At 35.3% G+C, this 27,070-nt stretch overlaps 3 protein-coding genes across 7 annotated transcripts; 2 read left to right on the top strand and 1 right to left on the bottom strand.

The window, feature by feature from the left end:
* Positions 1 to 1,754: 1,754 nt before the first annotated feature.
* Positions 1,755 to 13,022, bottom strand: LOC134851148 (uncharacterized). 5 transcript variants are annotated; one of them, XM_063867102.1, is made up of 4 exons: positions 12,910 to 13,022; positions 5,063 to 5,453; positions 4,301 to 4,405; positions 1,755 to 2,472 (listed from the first exon to the last, which is right to left on the bottom strand). In XM_063867102.1, the coding sequence occupies exons 2-4, from the start codon at positions 5,193 to 5,195 to the stop codon at positions 1,856 to 1,858; spliced, it is 855 nt and encodes a 284-aa protein (XP_063723172.1). In that variant the 5' UTR covers positions 5,196 to 5,453; positions 12,910 to 13,022; the 3' UTR covers positions 1,755 to 1,855. The 5 variants fall into 5 exon arrangements, with proteins under 5 accessions (XP_063723172.1, XP_063723174.1, XP_063723171.1 ...); XM_063867104.1 differs by lacking the exon at positions 12,910 to 13,022 and adding an exon at positions 12,055 to 12,277; XM_063867101.1 differs by lacking the exon at positions 12,910 to 13,022 and adding an exon at positions 11,154 to 11,352.
* Positions 13,023 to 13,704: 682 nt separating this feature from the next.
* Positions 13,705 to 20,128, top strand: LOC134851879 (mitochondrial ornithine transporter 1-like). Its single transcript, XM_063868154.1, has 6 exons — positions 13,705 to 13,842; positions 14,323 to 14,500; positions 17,441 to 17,561; positions 17,935 to 18,111; positions 19,178 to 19,461; positions 19,796 to 20,128. The coding sequence occupies exons 1-6, from the start codon at positions 13,824 to 13,826 to the stop codon at positions 19,989 to 19,991; spliced, it is 975 nt and encodes a 324-aa protein (XP_063724224.1). The 5' UTR covers positions 13,705 to 13,823; the 3' UTR covers positions 19,992 to 20,128.
* A 143-nt stretch (positions 20,129 to 20,271) lies between these two features.
* On the top strand, positions 20,272 to 26,464 carry LOC134851668 (WD repeat domain phosphoinositide-interacting protein 4-like). Its single transcript, XM_063867850.1, has 8 exons — positions 20,272 to 20,387; positions 20,973 to 21,146; positions 21,808 to 21,895; positions 23,170 to 23,264; positions 23,360 to 23,568; positions 24,110 to 24,195; positions 25,271 to 25,512; positions 26,003 to 26,464. Exons 1-8 carry the CDS (start codon positions 20,333 to 20,335, stop codon positions 26,125 to 26,127), a joined length of 1,074 nt encoding a protein of 357 aa, XP_063723920.1. The 5' UTR covers positions 20,272 to 20,332; the 3' UTR covers positions 26,128 to 26,464.
* The last annotated feature ends 606 nt before the right edge of the window (positions 26,465 to 27,070 follow it).

Raw genomic sequence — 27,070 nt, 5'->3', positions numbered from 1 at the left:
CAAACGTCTAAAATGATCTTCATTTTATTTGAAATTACGACAACAGGTACTCTTTACAACGTCATAAACCGTTTTTATCTGCTATTGAGTGGAGTCAAATAAAAATGTTTTTTTTTCTTTAATTTAAGAAGCTGCCAGGAGTTTCAACAACCCCAAAAGCCTCATAGCTAAGTTTAAGAGGTTTCTTTTTTTTCGAAACAGCTTTCACAACAGCCATGTTCATTGATGCAGGCTGTTCTTGTCTGTCAATGTTGTATTCTTGCCGAATATTTTTTGAAAGTTTTTCTGCATGCCTGTGGTAGAAGCTAATCGTTTGGATATCAAGGACAGCGCTTTTTTATTGAGTTTTTTAATTGCCTCAAAAAATTCTCATTCAGAAAAATGATTTCCAAGCCCCTGTCTGTATGTGACTCAATCGGCTTTCATCGCTATAACCATGACTTATTTCTTTTGTTTCATTTTCGATGCTTTTCCGTTTTTTTACCAATTTTTACACTGTTTAGCTTAGTTTATGATTAAGAACGTTTTTTCTAAGCTAAGTCGCAAATATTGGTGCCACTTCTGGGGCACCTTTACATCTTTTTAATAGCATTTGCTTTGAAATTCGAATAGTATTAAGTTACTGCAGTTGATGCATTTTTAATTCATCAAATGAATAAAAACCCAATTTCAAAAATTTTCTAACTCAATATATCTGGCAATTTTTTTGAAATGCATAATTTATACATAATTTGGCTTTTTTGCTTTGCGATTTGTTACATGCAAAGTTAGTGTGGATGCCTTCAGTTGGTTAAAATGTTGCTTGCAAAAATATTCCAAATTATTGCTTCCAAAATTGTGTCTTTTTGTGTTTGGTGTCACTTTTGCTGAATCGATTGGCAATTTATTAGCGTATGTAGCTGCTTTATTCGTGACTAGTGTTTGTCGGTGATCAAGCGTGCGTGGCTGAGTGGTTAGTTCGTGAGACTCAAAATCTCTTGAATGCAGTTGGTCGCAGATCGAATTCTAGACCTAGCCGAATTTTTGCTAATTTGCGTCTTATTTCTATTTTTTCTTACTGCACTTTCTAGAGCTGCTGTTTGTAGTGTTCTCGCCTCTGTGTGAAAATTTGGGGTTAAAAATATAGGATCAGACTTAGTTGATGAATGGATCAAATAACTTAATGGTTTTGTGTATCCCATTATTAGAAGTGATTCGTCACATGCGGTAAAGTTTTTGAGCGGGTTCCATACGTGCTTAAGAGTTTTCCTTACATTTTTTTATCTTGGGTAGAAATTTGAATCAGAAATATATTTTATTCAAACACAAGTAGTGTTCTTCCGATTTTCCGAAGCGTTACCAGAGTGTACGACTCTCTGTGGTTAGAGGAGACCACGGTAAATGTTTTTTTTTTTCCAATTAACAATTTTGAGATTACTGCAAGGCGCAACAATAAATAATCAATTGGACAAGTTTTTGTAACAACAATCATAATAAGCATCAATCTTACATTGTCGCTTTCTGCACGTTGTCGCTTTTCTTCAATTTGTCGCTTTTTAGAACTGTCGCTTTCCTTAATTTTGTCGCGTTACCGATTTAAGTTTTACTCAGACTAAAAAAAAAAATACAGAAAATTGTGCATACCTCTAAATTCTTTTTTAATGTAGGGGTTATCTACGGTTGATCCTAGTAAGCTAAACGGTAAAAAGTATTCCGAACTTCAGATAAATTGGCAAAACAGTTATCACATTTTGTTTTTTCAAAACCTTGTTTTGTTATATTAAATTTTGCTTCATAAGTAGTGCTAAGCTCGGTTTCACCTGTGTGATCAATAAAGTTAATTTAACTCATTTAAAGTTTAAAGTATAATAAATTATTAACAGACTGAATCCCTGGCTGATAGCACCAAGTTCTGCACACTGTACAAGTTCAATCGGGACAAACTGCCTGCCATGTTAGCTGATTCGCTCATCGACTGCTGTGCAATCGAGAAATCCGAGTTTGGTCTTGGAAGTCCCACATTTTGTTGATCCATTTGACTCATCTGTGGATGAAAATTTGGCTGATCTGTATCATAAGATGTCTTGCGCTGTTGACTCTTACTATCAAATTGGGTTTCATACGAGGCGAAATTTGGTTGTATTTTTGAGATATCAGTAATGGAATGGTGATTAATCGTAGCGCTTGTGCTTGAAATATGAGACCTGTCAGGGTTTATCTTTCGTGATGGTGTGGCGTAAATATCGACTGTGTGAGGCTTAAAAATGGACTGTGGTTTTATCGCAGTTGGTTTGTACAGTGAAGAGTAATGATGAGTTATAGTGTTAATTTGCTGAATCTGTGTTGAGTCTGTCCTTGGAGATTGCTGTTGTTGTTGTTGTTGTTGTTGTTCGTTGTGTGTAAACATAGGCGTGGCTCTGTCACGCTTGTTGTTTTGGCGTCTTCGTTTTTGGGCGTTGCGGGAGCTCTCGTTGATTACGAAGATGATGGCAACTAAAATGGGTGGGTGCTAAACGTGCCACTAAATTTAAGAGGGGCGAAATGTGTGTAGACCACTAAAATGATATTGCCTTCTCGGTTGAGAATTGCTTGGCACTTAAATTATGTTTTAATAAGGGATCGTAAAGGCAACATGAATAAAATGTTTTTTTTTTGCATCAGTGCGTTTTTCAGATTTTGTTTACATTAAGTTGCCAATAGGAAAATTTTTTATGGTTGTTCACACCTGCGGATTTAGGGATTCGACCCCCTGCCGACCCAAAGGGTCCCCCTTTGAACTATTTTGAGTTATCAATTTTCGGCTGACTAACCCAAAAATTATTCCCAAGGCGTCTTTGGCGCCAAAGTTTTGAGGTGGGAGCACGCGCCGAAAAAACGCAGTTTTTTGGTCAAAATTTTCCACAAAGTGCATAAAAACGCCTTTTTTGGTTTTTTTTCTCCAAAATTTGCCTGCAGCGCAGAAAATTTGGTCTAAATAGGTCTTTATAGTGATTTGGTAGAGCCCAGGAAATCAAATTGGTCCACCTTAAAAAAATCCGCTCCCCCCCTCTCGAGAAATTTCTAGATCCGCCCCTGGTTGTTCATGAAGTGTTACATAACAATTCCTCAGCATGAGTTTCAAGTAGATTTTAGAAAAGTGGTGCTATTTCAAAATATTCTTGACAATTTCGTTCTGCGGCATCAAAAATGATCGAGGTCTCCCTCCACTCTTGATGTCCGTATCAGCCCTCACGTATCAGATCGATTGTGGGTATTAAAGCTTCAAAGTAATCGTTTAATGTTAACAAATCGGCACTTAACGTAATAAATGGGACAAACTGCCGTGCTCGTTGCTTAAGGGTGAGGCAACATTACCCAGCCCAGATAAATAACCAAAAAAATTGCATGTAGTTCTTAAGCAGGGGCACAACAGCGGCTCGCCGTGATGAGCTGTACAGCTCGTATGTTGGTCCTATCCCTCGTGGATAAATGATCTTAAAAGGCATATGAAAATAGAACCAAAAATGTCAATTTTTTTAAAGAATCATTTTGAGCTTAATCTGGTGGACCTCCGATGTTATGTTACCGTTTAATTGATTTCGCCGCTCCATTTGGCTTTAATTTCTTGTAAAAACCTCTAATTTATCTCGAGTGACCAAAAATGCCTGTCATATTTTTTTTTTGAAGATTCTGCTATTTTCACAATTGTATCATTTGTAATGGTTCGGGTAATTGAGGTAGTTGAGGTTTTGATTAGTATCATGTGGCGTATTTTTTTTTGGGGGGGGGGGGGGTCAACCCACTCTCCAACCACAGGCATCCGACTTGTATTATTTTACGACATCCCTTTTCGGCCGACCAACCTTAAAATTTTTCTAAATGTGCCTTCGGCGCCAACATATGCTAAATTTGAAGGGAGCGCACGCCAAAAAAACGCAATTTTTTGGTCAACCTTTTTCCAAATGGCCTCTAAAAACGCCTTTTTTGGCTTTTGTTCAAAAATTCAACTGTTGCGCAACCGGCGTCGGCTCAGTTACCATTTGTTACATTTTGTCTCAATGCTTTGTAAAACTGGCAGTTGTGATCCTCAAAAATGTGTTTTCAATTTGAACCTCATTCGGACAACCATATGAAAATTTCGGTAAATGTTTTTTTTCGACATTTTTTCATTTCCCAATCTAGTAGCTTTCGTCTCATATATGCTGTGTTTATATTGAATCACATGTGGTGAAAAGCTTTGCTTCGCCTTTGTGCCAAAAGTATGTTTATAAGTAAGTTTTGTGAGCTCTGTGAGACCACATATAAAATGGGATGGTGAGATGATTTATACATTGATACTCACTTGAGACAGCCATGCAGAGGAAGTTGATGAGGAAGAGGACTATGGTCTTCCACCCGAACCACTCTAGCCACTCCATCATGCCACCCAGCACCACGCCCACTTGGCCTAAAGCACAGACAGAGGTATTTACACACCAGGATCTTAACTCCCCTCCCCCCGCCTTGCAAAACGGGGAAAATCATTGCAAGGTATAAAATTAACATATGCGTGACCGTTGAATTACTTCTTAATAGTGTCAGCAATTCTTTATTGCCCCTATAAATAGTTTGAGTTGGGGGGATAGTTAACAAGATCCGCACACCCTAATGTATGAGATGGGTGATGGGACTGGAGTCCACGTCTCAGTCCATATTCAGGTATAGTGGCCTTTTAATGCTTAGAATTAATTTCTGAATGCTTAAGTTAGTGACATTTAGTTTTCCAACTAAAAACTTGGCTTAAAAATGGTTAAGCACTGGTGCGTTTCAAAATTATCTTGCTTGATACCTAAAATGGTTTGCATTGGTTTTACTGTTTGGGACTGGGACCCTCTTTGAATTTTCCAAGAACAATTTACCATAACCGTTTTTTAATTAGTTCTGCCCAAAAAAACTTATCGGCACATCGTTTAATTGCACAGAGCATTGTTCAAACTAGCTTTTGATGTCATATTTAATTTCAAGCAATCAGATCCGAGCGTTATTCATATCTGTGTGCATATTTTGAAATTATTGGAATTTGGGCGGGAAAACTAACTAAAATGACCCAAAATTATAAAGTGACCTGTAATAGACAAATCTCCGGTAGGGTACAAGTAGGAATAGGAATCATCACTGGCATCGGTTTTTTGGTACACTTCGTTGTTGTCCGTTGTTAGACTTCCGCCATTGTCTGTGGTTCCGTAGTAGGAAATCATATTTGATTTTTTGAAGTTTTTTTTGTGTGGTTTTAATTGTTCGTTTGCGTGTTTATTTGTTTTGAATAGTCAAAATTGAGAATAATGGTAACAAAAAAGAAGTATTTATGTGGATTTTGTTCATTCGATTTCGTAGTGCTGATACCAGAGCAGAAGGTTTGAACAATCGGTTGCTAAATAAAATGAGTTGTAAACTCGGATAGTTCAATAAACTCGGTTTCAAATCAATTGAATGGCATTGCAGCAGCTTTTCTGAAACTAAAATAATAGATTGAATTAGTTTTATAATATAAAAAGGAAGCGAAAAACAAAAAACGTGTTTTTAATGGAAGAAAATAATCACTGGGAAATATATGAACAAAAAGTGAATCAAGGAAATGAATTATTAATTTATGGGAACTTTTGAATATTTACCTCTGAAAAGTTGTTTCCAGCGAAAATCAAATCTTTACATTTTTCCTTATTCATGTTTTTAATATTCCTTCGATATGCAGTTGCTAACCAAAGATATAGTTTAAACGTTTTTTTTGTTCCTTTGATTTGCCTTTAAGTAGACAATCATGAGAAGTTTTCGTCTTAATGCATTTGATTGTTTTAATGCAAGTTGATATTATTTAGTTGATATTGTTTTTTTGTCAGCTATTGTGAATAGATACGTGCTGTGAGTTAAAGTCGGTCGCTTGGCAAAAGAAATGTTCACTAAAATTAATTAAATTGCACTATTGAAAGGTCAGGTCAAACTTTGAATTCGAGCTGAAAAACTATATTTGAAAAAGAATTAATTTTGCTTTCGATTCAAATTATTTCTAATCGAAAAATTTATTGTGATGAAAGTGCTAATCTTAATGAAATTGAAGATTAAATGTTTCCATTACTATTTTTTAAAACAATTGTAGCTTTAAACCGACACTTTGGACGCAAAATTCCGTCTGTGACCAATAATTATGTCCATGAAAATTAAACGAAAAATATATCAGTGAACTTTGCGGCAACTTATTAGATCAAAGTGTATTTTTAGGAGTAAATTGCGGAGACAATTTTTCGTCTAAGAATGAAAACTGGAAATCTTTTTCAGATAATGAAATAATGAAAATCGAAATTTTTTCCTAGCCAAGCTCTTCGGTTGGTTTTTTTTTTCTGTGCAATTTGACATGGAGTCTGCAAATGACCACATGCTCCAATAAATAATAATGAGCTTCCTGTTATTGAGTAATAAAGTGAAAGGCTTTTCAGCCTGCTGGTAATTTGAAAAGTGGTTAAGACATATTTGCGCTTATTTTTCTGTCATATTTTCTACTAGTGCAGTTGATGTGACTGAAATGTCTCTGTTCTGTGCCGACCAAATTATAAATACAGTACAAAGGGTCTACAAAGGTAATATCAATTCTGGGCACGCAGAATAAATTCAGGAGTTATCACTTAATTTGCGGCATGTAGTGCAATTCAGTTTTGTTGATAGATATATAAAAAAGAAATAACGGATAAATAGACACAAACGCTTCGAATAATAACTGTTTTGACCGATTTCTGTCAATCTAATTGCTATATTGTACAATTGAGTTGACCGCAATTTATGAAATTTTGAAATGGATAATATGAAATGCTAGGTCGATTTCAAATTTTGGAATAATTTTGGTCAATTAAGTTTTGCTATGGTTGCTGGTTGTAAAGTGCTTTTATAAATTATCCGGTCAAAACTAACAAAACTGGACAGACTCACTGATAGCGTTTCTCGAATTAATGTGGACAAAAAACAACAAATTACGTCATATAAAACCAAAATTAATGTTGAAATTTGTTGTAAAATTGGGGCCAAAATGTACCCTAAATTTTGGCCTTTTTGAAAAATTTTGGCAAAGCTGTAGCAAGTTAGTTTATGAACCGAGCCTTTGACCCTTTAAAATGAGGAGGAACCTTGTGTTCGGGTGATGTTTTTTAGTTTTTCACGCAAATAATAATTGGAAGGGATCGAACGATATAACATATAGAATTCTTAGTCGTGGTTCAAAAGAAATAAAAAATATCAAAAATTGTCCCAGCATTGAAAAAACGGTTTGATTTTTTTGAGTTTTAGTGTAATTTCGAACGGGAATGACAGTTTTTTTTAAATTGAACAATCAGTGGAAAAACAGAAAATTGTTTCAAAATTTTTCTCATTTTTATTCAATTTTGAAGACAACTGTTGTAGTTTACGTAATTCACTAACTTATTACACGCGTTAAAAGTTTTCTCAACACACCACGCACAAAAATGTTTCAATAACAAGGTGAGACAAATGTTAACGTTTTATCTCTTGCCAAGTCTATCAATAACAAAGATAAAATAAGCGGTTGCTGTGCAAGTAGTACAGAATATTCCAGTGTCGTTTTTTTTGCGAGTCATGCTATGAGAAAACTATAGAAACGCGTAGAAAGTGAGTGAATTACGCATAATGATTGAAATGTTTTCTGTTGGTGAGAGAAAAGACTGTTGACGAGAAAAAAAAACTTTGTTTGTAGTTTTTTTTCATGAATGTAGTTGGAGCATTATGTACTACTTGCACAGCAACCGGTTAGTGGTGAAGCGCCTCCATGAATTTCCATGGGTCCTGACCTTAATTTTTATTCATGCATAAAATTCTGTTTTTTTTCGGTTTGTTACTCTTCGTCTCTATTTTGGTTGCCTTAGTTTGCCATCTGTTTTCTTTTTTTTTGCAAACGCTCAATTTTATATGCTTCAAACTGCTGTATTCCGGAAAATTTGACAATATCAGCAATAAGATTGGTTTAAAAGACAAAATTTTAAAGTATATTTTTGAGACGTCAAAGTTTGTTGGACTAACTAAGACGCTGATTACCTTAGTTATTTTGTTTAATACGAGTTACTTTTGTTGCATAGCCTTGGCAGTTTAATTGCTTGTGTTAGAATGCGAAGGTCTTTTTGCTAATTCCGCCAAAAAATCGATATTTCAGCAGCTCGAACTGAAAATGTTTTGCTTCAATCTGATTGGCTAGAATTAGCCAATCAAATTTCTGTTTCATCTCAGAATTTTTTGTTAACAATTTTCAGTCGAATTTTAAATAAACCGAACTGGCCTAAATTGAAGAATGTCTGGCAAACTAATTAAAATTACTTCAAATACGCTCCAGAGTTTAACCCAGATTAGCAAGAAAAACACAGAAAACAGCTCCAGGGGAAAAATAACCACTTCCGTATCTGTCAAAATTCGCTTTGATAGAAGTCGGCTTAAGAATAAAGTGATTGCATTTGTATTAATTAAACCAACCAGTGCTATCAGTATCTTGTTCTCAGCATTTATACCTTGAATGATACAAAATCGCAAAATTAAGAAATTTGGGCGGAAAAGTGATAAGTCCCGAATGCGAAATCGGTTTGAAGAAAAAAACATGATAATTTATGGACAGGCGGACTAATTGATAAGTTCCGAATGCGAAATCGGTTTGAAGAAAAAAAACATGATAATTTATGGACAGGACAGCCTGGACAACTAAGCTTCACATGTGGTAACGGATTGATAAATTGCTGAAAATTGTCGAGAACAACCAGACCCTGAGTTGGTCTGTGAAAAGCAAATATTGTCTGAAAACTCGATACTATTTGCTGTGTCACCTGCAAATCTATTAACTTTAAACTGATTTTTATAGTGCAATGTTTGCTAAGTCGATTGATCTGACGCTGAGATGTAAGCTGTGACACCATTTCCAATAAGTCAGTAAAACTCGAATGAGAATTCAATTTGCGAGATCTTAGTTAAAGATATCCAGAAAAACGATGTAAAACTGCTGCTGTTTGCCTGTCATGGAATGTCAATTAAAATGCAAAACTGCCTCGAGAAAGAGGGTTTGAATGAATGTAATTTAATTTAATGAGCATTAAATGCGGAATGCTCGAAGGGCTGCATATTTTTTATTAATAAGTCATAAGATAAGAACTACCTCAAGCAATGGAGTCTGTTAGCTGATCAATTTTACGACATAACGAGAAGATCTATGACATGAATTATCGATGTTTTATAGGTTTCATGATACAGCTTTTTATTTGAAAATAGCTTTACATTCTAAGAGTTGGTGAATGAAGTAGTTTTTGTTGTTAGTTTGTTTTAGTCAAAAAATTGTCGTAAATTTCTTTGCGCTTAAATTTTTGAATAAAAGACTAAATTTCAAAAGAGTTCATTCAATAAAATATAGCCAAACGAAGCTCGTCATGCAGTTTTATCTGTTATCCAAATAGAAACTTGCCCTCAGTGCTTTCAGAGAAATATTTGGGTTTATTCATCTGAACCCAATTGCGTAAGCAGTGTGAAATAAATGCTAAAATTAGCATTTTGTTTCATCTCGTGTTATGTTTTTGTTTATGAATCAGGTATCAGATCACTGAAACACTATCGTATTTTGGTGTACGGAAATTGCAAGTTTTTATGCATTGCAGCCAATCTTACTTTTGCAGACAAAAGTTGATAGGTTAAGTTCCATGAGAGACTGTTTCAGATGTTTTCCATTCAAGAAACTTTTTGCGATACTTGAATTGTATGTATGAGTTATGGTTCCGACCGCTGATACTGGGAAGAAAATTTGTATTGTGTGTTCTAGATTTTTTTGAACCGGGTACGACAACTAATCATCCGAATGGACTGCGTGATATATTATTATCAATTCTATTTAGTCGTGATTTGGTCGACGTTTTAAATTTTCTAAAGAATGTGCAGTGTTAAGAAAACTTGTTTTGTTTGAAATTTTTGATTTCGTTTAATTTTGAACAAATAAAACGAGTGAGCAGGCTGATACTAGATTGTTAAATTCTATTCCATCTTCGCTAGTTTAGTGTTACTCCAGTTAAATTAGTTTTTGAAGTTTTTAGTGCCATATTGAGGATGAAATTTTGAAAGATTAAAAAGTTACTGTCAAAAAATTGTTTTTTTTTGTTGTTTTCTATTCATTTGTCAAATATGCCTACCTTTTTCCGTTATTTGATAGTTATGTAATTTCTAGGCTGACGTTCTGACCTTTTATCATACCATAAACAAAATTTGATCCAATTTAAAAAAGAAACTTTTTTCTTAAATATTTTTCATTGTATTTGGAATTTTCTTTGCTACTTGTACAGCAACCGGCTATCCTTTTCAAAATTTGTTTTTGGATCCTTGTCAGGTCATCATACAAAAATTGTCATTGCTTTCCGGGGCTCTAAATTTTACAATGTCTAACATGAAAATGTATTTAATTGATTATTAGTCCTTAAATATACGGCAAATAAATACTTTTGTCCATAAAACGAAGCAGGAAACTTTTAAGATGTTGTGATATAACAAACAAAATTTAGAAACAAATTTGAGTTCATTCTGGGTTGCAAATTGTTTCTCAATTTTAAACATTATTTCATTTTTTGAACGTGTGGTAAAATTCACCTTATAATTATAACTAGGACAAAAATTTAGTAATAATTATAGTGCACTGGTTTAACAATTTGGATTGTTTGCTTTTCAGACTTCCGTTTTATAAAGAACGTTTTCCTGTAATAAAAAAGATGAAAATAGCGCATACATTAGCATTTACTTTTAAAAACTATTCAGTTATAGATTGAAAAGAGGATTCATATGTTTTTTTAATATGAAAAAAAAATTGAAAAACGTTTTTTTTTCTAATAGTTGTGCAATTCTTTTTTCAGACAATTATTCTCAAGTGTGGCCAGTTTTTACGTTATGAGCTTTTATCTAGTTACTTTCTCCGCGCCACGGATGTTTATTTAATTTGTATATTTCTCTTTTAACAATTCATAAATATTTGTTAGTCTATTTGCTTTATTATATTGCAAACAAACAAAAGACAAATGATTTTTTTTGGGAAAATAAGTGTCAATGTCTCCAATTTGAAACAAGGAAATCGGTTGGTATGAATCTTTAATTTGAATTTGGAAAATGAATTGTAATTTATAAAGTTATGAAAAACGAAAGTAACTTACCATGGCTAACATTATTGGTCAGTGGCGCCAACTTTGTTGATTATTTTTGTTCTAGGCTTGAATGATTTGCATAGATAGATGATAAGAAAAAACTGGAGTTCATAGTTGGTTGCTGGTTAGTGGTAATAACTTATAATTGATAACAGAAGGATATTTACTGGGCCAATAGTTAATTCAGTTAGTGTGTTCAAGCAAAGTAATCACTGAATATATGAGGCTGATATTGTTGGTCTTGAAAATTATAACTTAGTTAACAAAACTTTACCAGATATGAAGGATAAATAATTTTTTGCTGCTGCGCGGGAATGGATAACATATTTTGTATCAGTTTTTTTTTTTAAAAAAAAGTAGTTGTGCATACAAATTTTTATTTGGAATCATTCAGTCAGAAAAAATGACTGATCAGTGGATGTCTTCTAGTTTATCTTTATTTTGAAATTACAATTGGTTGATTTTCTTTTTCATAACTTTTTTAGATCTTGATTTGTACTATGAAGTATTTGCAAAACTCGACTCCCTGAATGACAAAATGATGGAAAAATGTTTGTTGCTTTCTATATTTTTTTGTGTACAGGGGATCCAAAATTTGAAAATCTGCTAAATGTACCTTCTAAAAAACGAACTGTTTTCTCTGATCAGTTTTCTCTGATTTCAGATAAGCAGATCTTCTTCATCAGTCAGGAGTTTCAGGTCATGCCCTAGGTGTAATTGAAATTGAAAACAATCAAAGCTACCTTAGTTAAGTCAATTCCCGAGGGCTTCAAATGAATTGTATGAGATTTTGAGAATATGCAAACTAGCTCGTTCTAACTAGCTCGTTAGTAGTAGTTCGAACACCTACGCGTTAAGAAGTTAAAAATAAGAAAAAAAAATTGAGTTGGTCTGAAATAAAATTTTATACCTGCTGTGAAATAGGATATTTTAAGTGTTTTAGAAGGAAATGGTGTCACTTAGATTTGACTTCGTTGGAAACTGAGTCAGCGTGAAATTCAATTTAAAATCTTCAGTTTTTATGCCAGATAGTTGAGGATATCTGTTTGACTGTTAAATTTTACTGCGCATTGAAAGAACTCTTTTTGTAATAGAAGTCAGCGTTAATAGATTTAGTTCTAATAGGTCATGGTTATGAACCAGATGCCGCTTTATAACTCAAGAATCGCCTTCTCCGCATTCAGTTTTTCGTCTTTGATAACTTTTTGAGACGTCCTCTACTAATAAAACCAAAAAATAAGCAAATTAAGTAAGAAGTAACAACTCCCAATAAAAGTAAGTTGAGGCGTATCTTTCAGGTAAATAACTTTGAGAGAACTATTTTATCCCTTTTGCAAAAGGGGGAGAAGCGTCACATGTGGTGCGAAGATGGCATTTGTTTAAACGTTGAGTTAGTGTTTTATAGGGGTGGGTGGAAATTCGTTACGAGGTACGGGGAGGGGGGAAGTTGATATCAGCTTTGAGCAGGCACCACAATTCGTTTTGAGATTTGAACACGCGTAAATTCACTTTAAAAACCGTATATCTTTGCTCTGAATAGTCTAAACATCGAAGTTTTTCTGGATGATTTTTTTCGACTATAATTTTTGAGATTTTTAATGCAGCCAACTCAAATCTCGACTGAAAGGGACAATTGAAGCTTATGATAAATCACTCAACGCTGTTCTTGAATTTGCATGAGAAAAAACGCCTGAAATCGAAGTATATCGAAATCTTCTGAAAAAAATCTCGTAAAAGAAAAGTGAATGCCAGCTATTTTACTCACCAGTAGAGACCGCTGTTTTTCTCGAAATCTTGTAACAGTTGTGCCCCTATGTCTAGTTGATAGTTAAAATTCTATAAATTACGGAAGGTTTCAGGACAAGTTGTGGAAGCCCGTTCAAGTGTTGAAATGTTTTACCATATAACAAACAATAAACAAACTAAGAATTTAACATAGTACGACTTGCCTTATCAACCATCTGTGTTTTCTAGTTTATTTATACTGATTTCTTGAATTCTTGTTTTTTTGTTTAACTTCTGCGAAATGTTTTTGGGAAATGTTTGGGCAAAAGTTTTGGTATTAAATCAGCAAGTGAAAATAATGCCCGAGGCCTGTGCGATTGTTTGAATCCTAGTCAGACATTTAAATGGGCATTGCCCTTAAAATGTGTTGGCCATTTGGGCACTATTTTTGTCTTTTGTTTTGCCAAAATATATGCCAGAAAGCTTAGATTGCGAAACGGAGCGTAATTAAGCGAATGAATAAGGAAACAATTCGAAAACACTGCCATCAAAATGTTGTTTAGAGTCTCGTTAAGGTTTAAATCACAACTTGGGAAGTTTCTTTTTGGAAACAACATTTTCGATCAAAAATTTTGCATGGTAATAATATTTGGATCGAATGCCAATCAGATAAAAATGGCAGAAATGTTAATTAAAACCGTATTCTGTGATCTGTTGTCTGCGAAACGGTGATGTTTTATGTACTTAAAGCGTTTTATGTGACAGAAACAATGCTTTAAATTGCTAATTTCTCCGAAAATCTGGACATAACTATTGCTTTTCTGATTTCAGATTTGATTGATAATTATGTGAAATCTGAGATTTCGGAAGCATGTATCTTTGACTCTCTGACATAATCTGGCGAAATGAATACTTGAAATTGACATCAAATTCCTGGAAAACAAGTTTTATATCATGTCTGGAACCCCGGAAGGTATGCATAAATATTTTAAGTCACCGATAAAATCTTGGGCCTTTAAAAAATTGTGTTGGTAGATACATCAAAATCATTTAAAGCAGTTTTTTTTGTAAACTATTATTTAGAAAATACCTGTCCGGAACTTCATTGAGTTACTGTTATTATGGTATCTAATTTTATCCCAGCTAACCCATAGTAATTATCTAAGACAAACAGTAAAAAGATAAGTTTATTTTGAGGAATCGCGCGCGAAAAAGCTTATTTTTGTCAAAACATTCTCAAGTACTTTGAAACAGGCTTGAAAACATCTCTTTCTTGTATCTCCTGGATCCGCTATCTAAAAGGCTATCTAAGTAAATTTGCGCAGATATGGTTTTTCTTAGTGAGATTTGTCAAACAATACTAGTTGTTTTCTCGTTTTTAGTCTCTTACACTTGGATATTTTGCGAGACGTTCAGCACAAATTACTCAAGTAGTTTTTTTTTCAACTCGTAGCATTACTTCCGCCCTATTCGGCGCACATTGTCCAGGAGGCGAAGAAGTTGTCCAAGGTGCTCCAGGGTGGAATAGATCTCACAGCCGGAGCACTGGGTGGGGCCGCCGGTGTGTTCGCGGGACAGTCTCTAGACACTGTGAAAGTGAAGCAGCAGGCGTTCCCCGAAAAGTACCCGAGGTAAAAAAATTATACGCTGATTGTAATGTCCTGGTGGAAAGGAGCTTTGTGGCAAAGTGTGTCTTTTTTCACGCAAAATTGGGTACCATAAACAAACTTTAGATGGGATCGAGTGAAATTTTAAATTTAAACCCTCTGAGTCTGGTGATTTGATTCCAAATACAATACGAAAAACGAGATTTCTGGTTCTGAATGTTTCCGTTCCCAGTCTTAACTAAATCACTCAATAAATTTTAATTCGTTTGTAGTAGGATTTTAATTACATTCAGGACTTTAAATTTCCAATTCGTTTTCAGAAGATTTTTGAACTATGTTCAGGCTACTGTAAGCTACTTTGGAAGCGCAGCTTCTGTTCGCTATTACGAAACAAGATTACTGCACAATCAGGATGCTTTGAAAAAGTTATCATTGTTTCACAAGCAAACGCTTGTTTAGTTTTTTGTTCCTTTTCAACCTAACTTAAATCAGTGCTCAATTTCAGTATCTGCGTACTTCTCATGTGTTTAAACCTCATAAGTTTTATCCGCTTTACTAGAGGCTGATGTTTAGAAGACAGTTAGGTGACATTAAAACATCAAAGCAGTCAGCGGCAAATTATTAAGATTCGATCAACGTAGTGACGACCCTTTTATTAGTCGTGACGATTTTTTTTGTTGCAAGCAAAGTTATATATTTCTTGAATAACTACAGAAGTGCATTCATACATATTGCATTTCTGGATGAACTTAGGAATATAATATTTTTTGAGTTCAATTCAAATTCATTGGCTGAAAGGTAAGCAAATTGCGCTCTCCAAATATGAAAGTTTTCGGATTTCCCAGCTGAATAAAAACTTAACCTATTGGTCCAGTTTTCTCAAATTGAGTTAATTTTATCAAAAAAGCGTCAATCATAAATTGTTCTCTAAGGGGGCATATATAATTTTTTGGAATTCGAAAATTGAAGTTTTTTAAAAAAGCAGGTCAGTATTTTTGCTGCTACCTTGCGTTCATTGACTCTTTTTCAAATGTCTGTTGACCATGTTCTTTGCTTTTCAGTTCTTATTTCTTCTGGTTATCAGTATTGTCGTTTTCAGCTTATTTTTGCGAAGTGCAGCCTCGACTCTGTTTTTTTCATGTATTAATTACCGTGGTCAGAACATTCACTTCTGCTTGCAGAGCTATCCATCGTCTGCCCTTGTTTGAACATTTTTTCCAATTTTTTACCCTGTTTTTCTCCTTTTTCTAGCCAAATCAGGTACCACTATAAATCATCAAAATGGGTCCAGTGATATACTATTTCAAATATTTTTCAAGCGTGATTACACTTTTCAAGCGTGATAGTTGTTTTTACCACTCAAAATCGGGTACCACAAATAATCATCGAAACGGGTCGAGCGATAGATATATCATATTAAAGTCCTTTCAATCTTGTTTCGAATTAATTTTTCAAAAGATTATTGCAGTGTTGAGAAGAAGTGGTTAACTAGTGAACAACTTTGTGTTACTCCAGAAAAACTGATATTAGAAGCGTCATATACAGTTTCTTTCGCAATAAAAATCCAAAGTATATCATTTTCTGAAGACAACTATTGTCGATTGTGTCTTGTTCACTGACGTTCTGCGCTTTTTCATTTGTTTTTTCATCACAACATTTTTTGCAAACGAAAATTTCAAAAAAGAGCATTTATTTTTATTATGAATGTGGTTGGAACACTTTGGGCTACTTGCCTACTTGCACAGCAACCGGCTTGTTTATTACTTGAATTTGTAATTTCATGACCATTCAGAAACAAACCGTTCATTGCAAACTGAGGAGCTCAACTCTTTTTTTTTGTATGATATTTGCAGTTTTGATAATTGTCTTCTGCATCACTTCACTTCTGTGTTTTTTTTTCAAAACTTTTATCAGAAAAAAGGTCAGCAAAACTTGTTTTACAGTTAGAAGGCATAAAATCAATACGAGAAATTGGTTTTCTTGCAAGTCGTTTTCCGATCAGGATAGTTTTTGCAAAAAAAAATATTTATTTTCTAAAGAATCGATGATTGTAGTTGAAATTATTTTATAGGTCCTGATGGTTGTTTTTTTCTCAAGAAGTCTTAAATTTTTTTAGTTCTCAACTTTTCTCAAGGCTAAAATTTAATTCTGGATCAATTTTGATTTATTTTTAAGTTTAGTTCGTTTTCTTTGTTAAAAGGAAGGGAAACTCTTCTATCGAACAGCGAAAGTGTCATGAAAAACGTCATTGACTTCTACTTTCGAAAATGGAATTTAGTTATCATATTTCCCAGCGAAATATAAATTTCACCTATTGATTCAGTTTTTTTTTTTCAAATTTGGTTAATTCCATCAAAAAGTTTTAGTTATAATTTGTTCTAGAAATTCAAAGAGCTTTAGGGCCATCTATTTTTTCTCCGAAAATTGAAAGTTGAGATTTTTTCGAAAAAGAAGTCGATTTTTTTATCTGTAAACTTGCGTTCATTGACTGTGTTCCAACTGTCTCTTGGCTACGTGTTTCTGTTTACTTGCGTCCATTTACTCTTCCAATTTTTGGTTGGCTATGTTTTCAAATTAAAGAGCCAAAATAAGGTAAAACGAGTTGCAAGGTCGGTATGGGAATAAGGGAATGAAAACTAGCATGGACAACAGTCTTAAATTCTGCTGTAACTCAATTGGAAAGCAAAAATAGCTTGAAAAACTTTCGAAGTATCTGTTTGGAATCCGAATCACGACTGGCGGGACTTAAAAATTAAATTACACTTGCATCCCTAAGAGCGTTCTTTGAGTTAGACAAAAAAGGCTGAAAAATGCGAAATAACTCAACACCATAGTTTCTTTACTTTCTAAAAGAGTGGTGCAAACAAAACCTGTTGCATGCTGAGATTTATATTTCTAACTCTCTAGATGTTGAAAAATTTTTCACAGTAAAGTAGTGTCACTTAAACTACAGCATGTTTTCAGCATGCTGCGTTGCTTCCTGCAGACGTGGCGTCTCGATGGCATCCGGGGATTGTATGCGGGAACTGTACCTGCACTCGCAGCAAACATAGCTGAAAATTCTGTTCTATTTCTGTTCTATGGCGTAAGTATCCACGATAATTCAGTGACCTTTTTTTCCACCATTTTCTTCACGCATGCTGTTATCTGTTGTCAACTTTGTCTAATTGTCATGAAAATTGACATGTGGCTGCGTTAAGCAATACAAAATGGTTTTCTTATATACAACTTCGTAAAGTCAATGGTTACGATCTGAAATTGATATTTGTGCAAAAACTGTCATGTGGCTGGGAAACAGTGCAAAAGTGTAATGTCATTTTAATCCTGATCAATGATAATTTAGTGTTCGTAGCTCTAAGTTGAAGAAAAGTCAGCAATGACTCAATCTCAATTTGGGCACCAAATGACGTCAGAGCAAGCGTGATCAAAATACTTTTCATTCATGATCTTCGTTTCAGTTGTGTCAGCGTGGAGTGGCTGGGGTGGTGGGCAATAAGGACTACTCGAGACTGACTGAGTTTGAGAATGCGTGTGCGGGGGGCAGTGCCGCCTTCTTCTCCTCCCTCGCCCTCTGTCCCACCGAACTGATCAAGTGCAAACTGCAGGCCATGAGAGAAGTGGGACAGGCCAAAATTGTACGCTGTTAAGATTTTTCCCTGCAGAACTTATGATTTACGAAGCAAAACGATGAAGATAAGCCATTTGTAAATTAGGTGCACACACCAGAAATGTAAGATTGAAGTTACTCTTTTAATGCATATCAAGTAAACAGGAATGTAAATATTGGAATTCGGGGTGAAATCGTAGCGAACTCACGTTGTTGAATTGAATTGTAGCGAAATGAGGTTGTCGAGTTGAAGGCCAACTTGGTCGCATAACTTCTAATTGTTTGAGTTTTGAAAGAATCAAAATGAAGCATGAAGCTTTTTGTCTATTCTTTGCAAAACTACTTGGTTTTCATAGGAATATGTTATGATTCGTGACCTAAAATGCTTCTGTTTTTCAGCCTATTCGTGATTTTCGGCTTTTCAGCCGATTTTTCAAGTCAGGTATCTTGCAACCATTTATTGTTCCGACAATTTGAAAAATAGGGAGGAACATTGTATTCAGGTGTTTTTTTTTGTTTTTTTTTTGTTTTCCACGCAAAATCAGCAACCACAAATAATCATCAAGAAAGTTGAGTGATATATCATTTTAAAGTCTTTTTAGTCATAATTCGAACGACTTTTAAAAATTTTCAAAAAACTTGTGTCGAGAAAAACTGGTTTGAAATTGTTGGTTTTTGTCTAATTTCGTGTGAGCGAGCAGGCTCTTAATAGTTTATTTTATTAGCTTAAAAGCTTACAATTGCTTAATTTAAGCAGTAAAAACTTATCTTCACTCGACTAAAGTTAGTTTTTGTATGATTTTTTTTGTTTTTCTTATCGTTTTTCTACAAAAATTGAAAACTTCTTTTCCATATTGCTTATTTTACCATAACTTTCGAATAGGCCTAAGCTCTAGTTTTTTGTCCAGCTCCTTCTGTCACACCTCGCATGAAAAAAAAACGATTTTATTTCGAAAAAAAATCTTTCTTCTTGGATTTTTTCAAGTCTATGGTCGGAACATTATGTGCTACTTGCACAGTAACCGGCTATCCTTGATTGATTTTTCCATGTTTTGAAAAATGTGCGTTTTTGTCTGTTTTTAAATTAAAATTTTCTTTTACAGAAACCCATGGAATTTTCAGGCCCCGTACAGTTAACGAAACATGTGTTCAAAACAGAGGGTATCCAGGGATTCTATCGGGGCTTTGTTGGAACTTTAGTGAGAGAAATGCCTGGATATTTTGTGTTCTTTTATGGATACGAATTCGCTAGAAACAGACTAACACGTGAAGGCGAAAGAAAAGAAGATATTGGACCTTTCAGACTGGCGATTTGTGGTGGATTCGCTGGTGTTTGTCTCTGGACTGTTATTTTCCCATCTGATGTGGTCAAGTCCAGGTTACCATCTTTACAGCTTTTATCGTACTTAAAATATTCTTATTTCTAATATCACAAATTTAGTTTAGAGAGGTGCGCAATAATTAGGATAAAAATTTGAAGGTGATTTACAAACTACTAGTGAAATTTAAGTGATTTTTTTATGTTTTTGCTAGTCTGGTTGTAACTTCCATCGAGATTCTTAAAACAATCTTTGCCTTTTTTTGTGAATTATGAAGCAAAAACGAACGCCATATTGCATAGAATGGCAGTTTAAGCTTGTGTTTCCCCGCTTTATAAATTTGAGTTTACTTTAAGAAAGTTCAGAAAATGTCATTCAGTCTTCTTTTTTTAGATCTCAACTTGCTGAAGGAGCGACGATGCCATTTACGAAGACCCTGAAAGATATCTACAAGAAAGAAGGCATCAGGGCACTATACAAGGGACTTTTGCCAACCATTGTGAGAACCATACCTGCCACTGGATGCTTTTTCGTCACTTACGAATATTCTAGAAAGTGGATGATGCAACTGGGAGGAGAATCAGTGTGATTGATTTTATCCTCATTTAATATGTTCTATATTTTCTGCCTCATATTACCTCATTTTTGTGTAATTAGATAGAACGTGCAGTTCAATATCCTAGATTTTTACTATGATGATAGCTTGTTTTTTGTTTTGTCTGCGGTTTTGCGGGCACAAATTGAAAATTATTATCATCAAATGATTACGAAGAGCCAAGAACGGTGGAGAGGCGTTGTCAGTAAAAAATTTAGTTTCTGTGGAAACTTCCGGAATTTGTCTTGTTAATTTTTTCTAATTTTTCAGATGAAATGGTAAAGAAGAGCCTATATGTAATTCTTTGACTGGAACAGATAGTTAAGCGTGAGAGAATGTCCAACTTCAAAATCGGCAGTGCATCTGCACTCAAGTTCAATAAGGATTTCAGTTAGTATTTTATTTTTTTTTTCCGACAATAGTTGATCATAATTGTCTGGAATAGAAATCATTGATGTGCTATGATTTTTTTTGCTCGACCATAGTTTTTTCCTGTCGTATCATGTTTGACATCGCCATTGGCGAAAAGTTGTGCTAATTTTTTCCAAAGTTTTTATCATTTTTAAACTTAGTTATGAGATTTGCGGTTGAAATTTGAGTAAACTCGTTTAGTGAATCAGTTCCGTCAAAAGATGAATAATGTTTGCGCTTTTTTGTTGGGTCAATTTTGTCAAAACTAAATGCATCGCGAGCTTTGTTTGGCCCATATTCTTTCTTTTAGTTGTTTTTAAGTTAGTCAGCGAGACTCCTAATCCGCAGGGCTATTATTAATTTTGCTCGTCTGTCTCACTGGCAAAAATTGGCCTTGCATATTGTAGTGCACCTGAGATTTCGAACCTGCAAACTTTAATGATTACTGGTCAAAAACACTACGAGTGGGAGAACGCTTCGATGCGAGAGAACGAATGTACAATAAACTGTTCTCTTTTTACTTGGGTGGGGGAGAGGTTGATTTTCATCCATGTTCTCTTGTAGGCTGCTTCGCCTGTTGCACCGCCTCTGGCGTGCAGGTGTTCAACACTGATCCCTTGCAGGAGAAGAGGAAGATATCCGAACTGGGAACCTGTTCTCTGGTCCAAATGATGGGCAGATCCAACTTTATAGCAATTGTAGCTGGAGGAAAGTCGCCTATTTTTGACGACTCAACAGGTAAGAGAAAATGCCCCCCCTCCTCCTCTCAGGGTTTTGACCCCCAGCCGACCCAAAGGGATCCCCTTGGGTACTATTTTACGACATATTTTTTTGGCAGACTGTCCCTATAAATTTTCTAAAGCCGCCAATATATGCTTATTCTGAGGGGGGAGCGTGCGCCAAAAAAAGGTGAATTCTTTTTGTCAAAACTTTTAAAAATGCATAAAAGGGCTTTTTTGTTTTGTTTTTCAAAACAACGCTTGCGGCGTAGTAATTTTGGTGAAAGTAGGGTCTATATCATGGTTTGAGAGGGCTCAGAAAATCAATTGAGTCGATCAAAAAAAAGTCGGCAAATTTAGGAAAATGTTCGAAAATCCGCCCCCACCCTCGAGAAAATCTTAGATCCGTTTCTGGTTAAAAATTGACTTAAACGTAACAAATTTTAATACTTTGAGCTAAATATCTGAACTATTCTTCAAAACTTAACTTGGAATTTTTTACTGCGCTATTTGACGGCTTTTGGAATTTTGATCACATCAAACTTGTTGAGCCTCAGTTTTGTAGTTTTGACGGCTATATAAGTTGAATTTTTTCGTTTTAAGGGGATGTATCATTCGCGCTTTCAGGATGAAATCGAAATCATGGTGATAGTTTAGCATGTAACATTTCGTTCTTTTAGTGGCACTTTGGGACGACGCAAAGAGCAAAATAGTGACCCAGTTGAAATTCAATGAACCGGTGCTAAACGTCAAACTCAAAGCCTCCCTGTAAGTAAAAAGTATGTTGATTTCAATGTCATGTCTCATTTATGACAGCTCATAATGTCATAACTCATTGCTTTGATAAACTGTGGAATTGAATTTTCTTAACCTATTTGAGAAAAAAATGTTATTTAATACACTTGAATAAATTATGTGGTGTTTTTAACTTGCTGAAATTAACTTGGGCATGAAAAGTTCTTTTGTTCCTGTTCAACAAACTAGGAACTTTGGCTGTACTTCTTAGCTGTTGGTAGCAGTTTCTCCTTGGCGATTAAGTATTTCTGTTTGGATTTTTTGATCGTATCATAGGTAATCATGGTTTTCTATGTTTATATCGCCGTTTTTAGTTCTTCTTTGAAAGGTGATAAGCTTTAGGCAGTGATTTTTGTCGAACTATTTTTTTGAAGTTGAAATTCCATGCGTCTGATGAATGGTTAGTCCGAGATGCTCCTCACAGCACCCGATTAAAACGGTCGGATGGGGAAGGTCAAACGACTTCGCTTTGACGCGTCTTCTTTCCCTGCAAGCGACAGGTGTCTGAAATAGTCCAAATGAAACTCTGCTCTTCAAATGCAAGCGTAAAATGTAAATGAAACGAAGGCCCAATAAATTATTTTTTTTTTGACGTTCAGGCAGAATCATCGTCGTTATAATTGCGTGAAAAATCAAATTTCTGAAAGCTAAGTTAATTTGCCTGGTTCAAGAGAAAAACAAAACCTAAACAATCCACAAAGGTATTGTCATTTAAAGAAGCAGTTTTTTTAAAAAAAAATTCGATGTTCACGCTGAACCATTATTATTGTATTCGCTTGTATCGACGTGTTGTGCGTCTTCGCTTGTATCGTCTTCGCTTGTATCGACGTCTTCGCTTCTATCGACGTGTTGTGCGGCCTGGGTTTGTCCTTCATTTAGCCGGTATCCATTTGGACCGCCTTTGTTAAGTCCTAATTTTTGATCTGCTCATTTAATTTTCGATCAATAATTGATTATTGATCGAGTATCTTGAAAGCAGACCAAAATTTAGGGCTACACGCAGGCGGTACAAAAGGATATCAGTTGAAGGAAAGACAATCTCTACCTAACAGAAGGACCAGTCCAAAAAATAGGATGCTTTGCTCTTTGTCAAACGCGCTCAAGTAAGTTCACCTAAGCACGTTTTCAATTTTATTTCAACAAAAAGTTTGTCGGAAATGTCTTCGACCGAATTGCTTTGTCTGATATCAAAATTAGTCTTTGGCAGAATTGACTGAACGTGAATGAATCAGTTCTTTTTCTTTTAGAATAGTGGTTGTTGTTCCAACAAGGATCCACATATTCCAGTTCTTGCCAGAGATCCAGAAGTTGGCGTCCATCGAAACCAAAGAAAACTTAGCCGGTAGGTTTGCTAGAACTCTTTTATCAACCCATATTAAAGAACCATAGCAACTGTTGATCAGCGAAGTGATTTTCACTTATATTGGGTTTTTTCAGGTATCTGTGACATGTGTCTGGAACCGGGCAAAGACTTACTCCTCTTTCCAGCACACAGAGTGGGATCTATCCAGATACTCTCGGTCTCGGCAGCCGCTCTCTTACATGTGGTGTCCACCGCACCTGTCACCATTGCAGCCCACAAGAACCCAATTGCCATTATATCTTTAGATTCGGCTGGGAACTTTGTAGCCACTGCTTCTAGTAAGGTGAAGTTTATTGAGTTTCATCATAACTCAAAAATCTTTTACAGAGGCGTGGATCTAAGATTTTCGTGTAGGGCGGGTTTTCGAAAACTTTCCGAAAGTTTCGTCTATCAAAAATTTTCATGTTCTCCCAAAAGTTATTAGGACCCAACTTTGCCAAAAAAAACTGGCGTCGCAGGCGAGGTTTTGCAAGACAATTTTTAAAAAGTAATGACCAAACTAAAAAACATCTCTGAAGTATTACTAAAGGCATTTAAGGTACCTTTTTACAGAAAAGCCAGAAATGGATAACGAAAAATAGTAGCCAATGGGGAGAATTTTACGTGGCGAGGGTGTCGATATTGTAACAGGTGGAGGGATGGCATCCTTCCATCTCCCCTTAATCCGCTCCTAGGCAAAGCTACAACATTTACGGAATAGCAGGAGTATTCATCATTGAAAATATAATTTTTGTCGAAGCCAAATATGTTTTTGCTTTAGTTTAGGGGATTTGGGCAGAAAAATTATGTATCATGTTGTCTTCAAGTTGAAGTGTTTGTTGCAGGGTACTTTGGTGCGTGTATTCGACACAGCTCAAAGGAATCTGGTGGCTGAATTCAGACGAGGAGCCGACAGTGCAATGTTATATAGGTAAAGAAACTTGATAACTTTTTGAACATGCTTTTTTGGTGCCTGTTTTTTTGCAAACTGAAAGTTTTCTCTAACAAAAAGTTGTCGGCCTGTCATTTGTCTGCTTATGTTTTGTCGATTCAGTTGCACAATGCGGATTTTTTTTTGTAACCTGAGCAATTTCTGAATGCTTAATTACACAACCTAAGTCGCAAATAAAAATGCTCATTTGGTGGCACTTTTGGTATATTTCAATTTAATCATTGTTAAGCCTATTTAAGCATAAGCAATTTAAAAGCATATGTTTCTGCTTTTTTTGGCTAGTGTTAGGTCCTGTTTGAAAAAAAAAACAGGTATTATGAAAATTTATTGAATTTGTTGTTTTTCGTAGTAACTGTTCAATAGAAACTGTAGTTGCTTTATTGGTAGCTATGGTGGTTAAGTTTTCCAGAAATCATGGCGTAGATGCGAAAAGCTCCAGATCAGAGGCTCCATTCCGGCCTAGCAAAGGTTTTCAAGACTTTTTTTCTTATTTCATTTCGTGTTTGGTTTTAATGGGCTATGAATTAGAGCTTTTTATGATTTTGTGTGTACTCTATCAAAATTTTAGAGTAGCTTCTGGATTCAATACTGCCTGGATGTTGTGATGTATGGCCTGTGTATCAGGAGAGGATCTAGGAAAATTTTGTCGACCTTTTTTTTAGATCGACCAAATAGATTTCCGAGCTCTCCCTAAGCTCTAGAAGGAGCGTTTTGGCCAAATTTTCTGCGCTGTAGCTATATAAAAAACACGCCAAATAAGGCGTTTTTTTGCGCACTTTTTGAAAAAATTTAACCAAAAAATTGCGTTTTTTTGGCGCGCTCCCCCCCCCCCCCCCCCCCCCTCAAAATTAATAAATATTGGCGCCCAACGCGCCTTTAGAAAATTTTAGGATCCGTCACCAAACACGGATATCTCAAAATAGTACAATAAGGGGGACCCTGTGGGTCGGCAAGGGGTCGAATCCTTGAGGGGGGAGGAGTCCACCCCCCCCCCCTGAATCCGCCCCTGTTGTGTATAAATAAATGCTCATAGTTAGAGTTTCTTGTTTTCTAGCATCTCCTTCAGTCTCGATTCCTCCTACCTGTGTGTGTCAAGTGACAAAGGCACAGTGCATGTATTCGCAGTCAAAGACATCCTCCAGAACAGAAGATCCAACCTGAGACACGTCATGCCTACTGGCACCTCAGGTGGTATTCTGGCCCCCTATGTGACGTCACAATGGGCACTCGCTTCCTTCACTACTCCGGCCGAGTGTCCGACTGCGGCTGCGTTCTCGTCTCATAACACTATCGTGGGTTAGTTTGCGTTCAAATTATAAATATGTTTTTGTTTAAATTTTGAGATAACTGCAGTTTGAAGCCACGCATAAACTGAAGCCACGCACAAACCGAGTGATGGTTTGAAAAATTTCTCTATGATCCAGCTATCATCGTTTCCCTTAATAATCCGAGCGTGAAAAATAAGGTTTAAGCAAGTTAGATATTTTGCATGAAAACTTGGCGTTCGAACTTTGTGGCCGGGTCCACATATTGCTACTGTTTGTACAAATATGAGGGCTTCGTACTTTAAAAAGAGGCTTTTGAAAATGTTCTGTTGATTATGTTCTTTCAAATGATTTTGGGAACCAGTGTGCATTGTTATTTAATCCAGCTTGCTGCGTCAGCACGACATGGCCCGGACTCATCTATTTTTACCTTTTTTCTACAGACTAAACGAACAGTCCTATTTGAAACAGTCTTATTGAAAATAGTAAATGAATGCTATCTGTATACTGACGTATTTCAGCCATTTGTTCGGATGGATCCTACTTCAAGTACATCTTCAGTGTGGATGGCAGTGGCATCATCAACCGAGAGATGTACGACAACTTCCTTCAACTCGCACTCTCCTCCCCTGAAAACGACTTCTGATCAGAACTGACAACACGCTTAGTTTTATCACGTGATATCTCCTGTAGTGTCTGTTCTTCGATTGTAATTACGGGGATTTGAAAGAATCGCAAAAATTCAAGATGCAGTTTTTTTTGCAGGCACTCAACTATTTCATTTGTCTGAAAAAGTGTTCCACTCTGCAAACATTTATAAATTATAGTTGTGGTACTAGTTAGAATGATTCACTTATTAGATTGATAGACATTGAAGATAGATAGTGATCTTGATAGAAACATTATCAGCAAAAAGTTTTTTGAGCTTAAGCCAGCATAAGTAGGAGATTCATCAATGAGTTTTTTTAATAACGATGAACAAGGTTTAGTTGCTTATTGAGGTCTCAGTGTTTTTTTTGGGAGTAATTTTTAAAACTATTTCGGATTCGTGTATTTCGATTTCGATTGAATAAGATGAAAAGCAGCAAAATTGGCCAAAAGAACGTTAAAATTCTAGTAATATTGGAGCTCATCTTCTATTCAAGCTGTCTAATTTAATCTGGAAACTAAAAATATTCAAACTTTTTTTTAGTTTATTAGAATCCGGATAACGACCAATATTGTTTTAATATGATAAAACACTTGATCATTATCTGTGAGTTTTTTTTTTGACTACCTCGACGACAGCTCATTCAGAAGGTTCAAAAAAATGTCAATAAAACTTGATTTTTTTTCGTCATAAATTAAACATACTGACAGAGGATCTTAAAGGCTGACATCTATTTAACTTCTACTGCAATTTTAACATTTCTTAGCTATATTTACTACTAGTGTGTTCATTTCACCTCATTCAATTGCCCTTTCTTGACAAAAATAACAGGGTTTTTGAGTTCAACATTTTTTCAATGATCAGTTTCTTTCTTTTTACAAGCGAGCGTAGGAGCAATGTGGTATATTACAAGTCCATATTTTTCCGTTTCAGCTCGCAT

This window comes from Symsagittifera roscoffensis, chromosome 7, assembly GCF_963678635.1.
Source record: "Symsagittifera roscoffensis chromosome 7, txSymRosc1.1, whole genome shotgun sequence".
NCBI lineage: Eukaryota > Metazoa > Xenacoelomorpha > Acoela > Convolutidae > Symsagittifera > Symsagittifera roscoffensis.
Note: the sequence above shows the minus strand (reverse complement) of the source record. Positions and strands in the feature narration are given on the sequence as shown.

Coding starts and splice junctions, on each gene's coding strand:
- LOC134851668 (XM_063867850.1), top strand. CDS start 20,333: ATGTCCAACTTCAAAATCGGCAGTGCATCTGCACTCAAGTTCAATAAG. Junction 21,147..21,807: donor TATTTTTGACGACTCAACAG/GTAAGAGAAAAT, acceptor TCGTTCTTTTAG/TGGCACTTTGGGACGACGCA. Junction 25,513..26,002: donor GTCTCATAACACTATCGTGG/GTTAGTTTGCGT, acceptor GACGTATTTCAG/CCATTTGTTCGGATGGATCC.
- LOC134851879 (XM_063868154.1), top strand. Junction 14,501..17,440: donor TTCCCCGAAAAGTACCCGAG/GTAAAAAAATTA, acceptor GCATGTTTTCAG/CATGCTGCGTTGCTTCCTGC. Junction 19,462..19,795: donor TCTGATGTGGTCAAGTCCAG/GTTACCATCTTT, acceptor TTCTTTTTTTAG/ATCTCAACTTGCTGAAGGAG.
- LOC134851148 (XM_063867102.1), bottom strand. CDS start 5,195: ATGATTTCCTACTACGGAACCACAGACAATGGCGGAAGTCTAACAACG. Junction 4,406..5,062: donor CGGAGATTTGTCTATTACAG/GTCACTTTATAA, acceptor TCTGTGCTTTAG/GCCAAGTGGGCGTGGTGCTG. Junction 2,473..4,300: donor CCTCTGCATGGCTGTCTCAA/GTGAGTATCAAT, acceptor CACCCATTTTAG/TTGCCATCATCTTCGTAATC.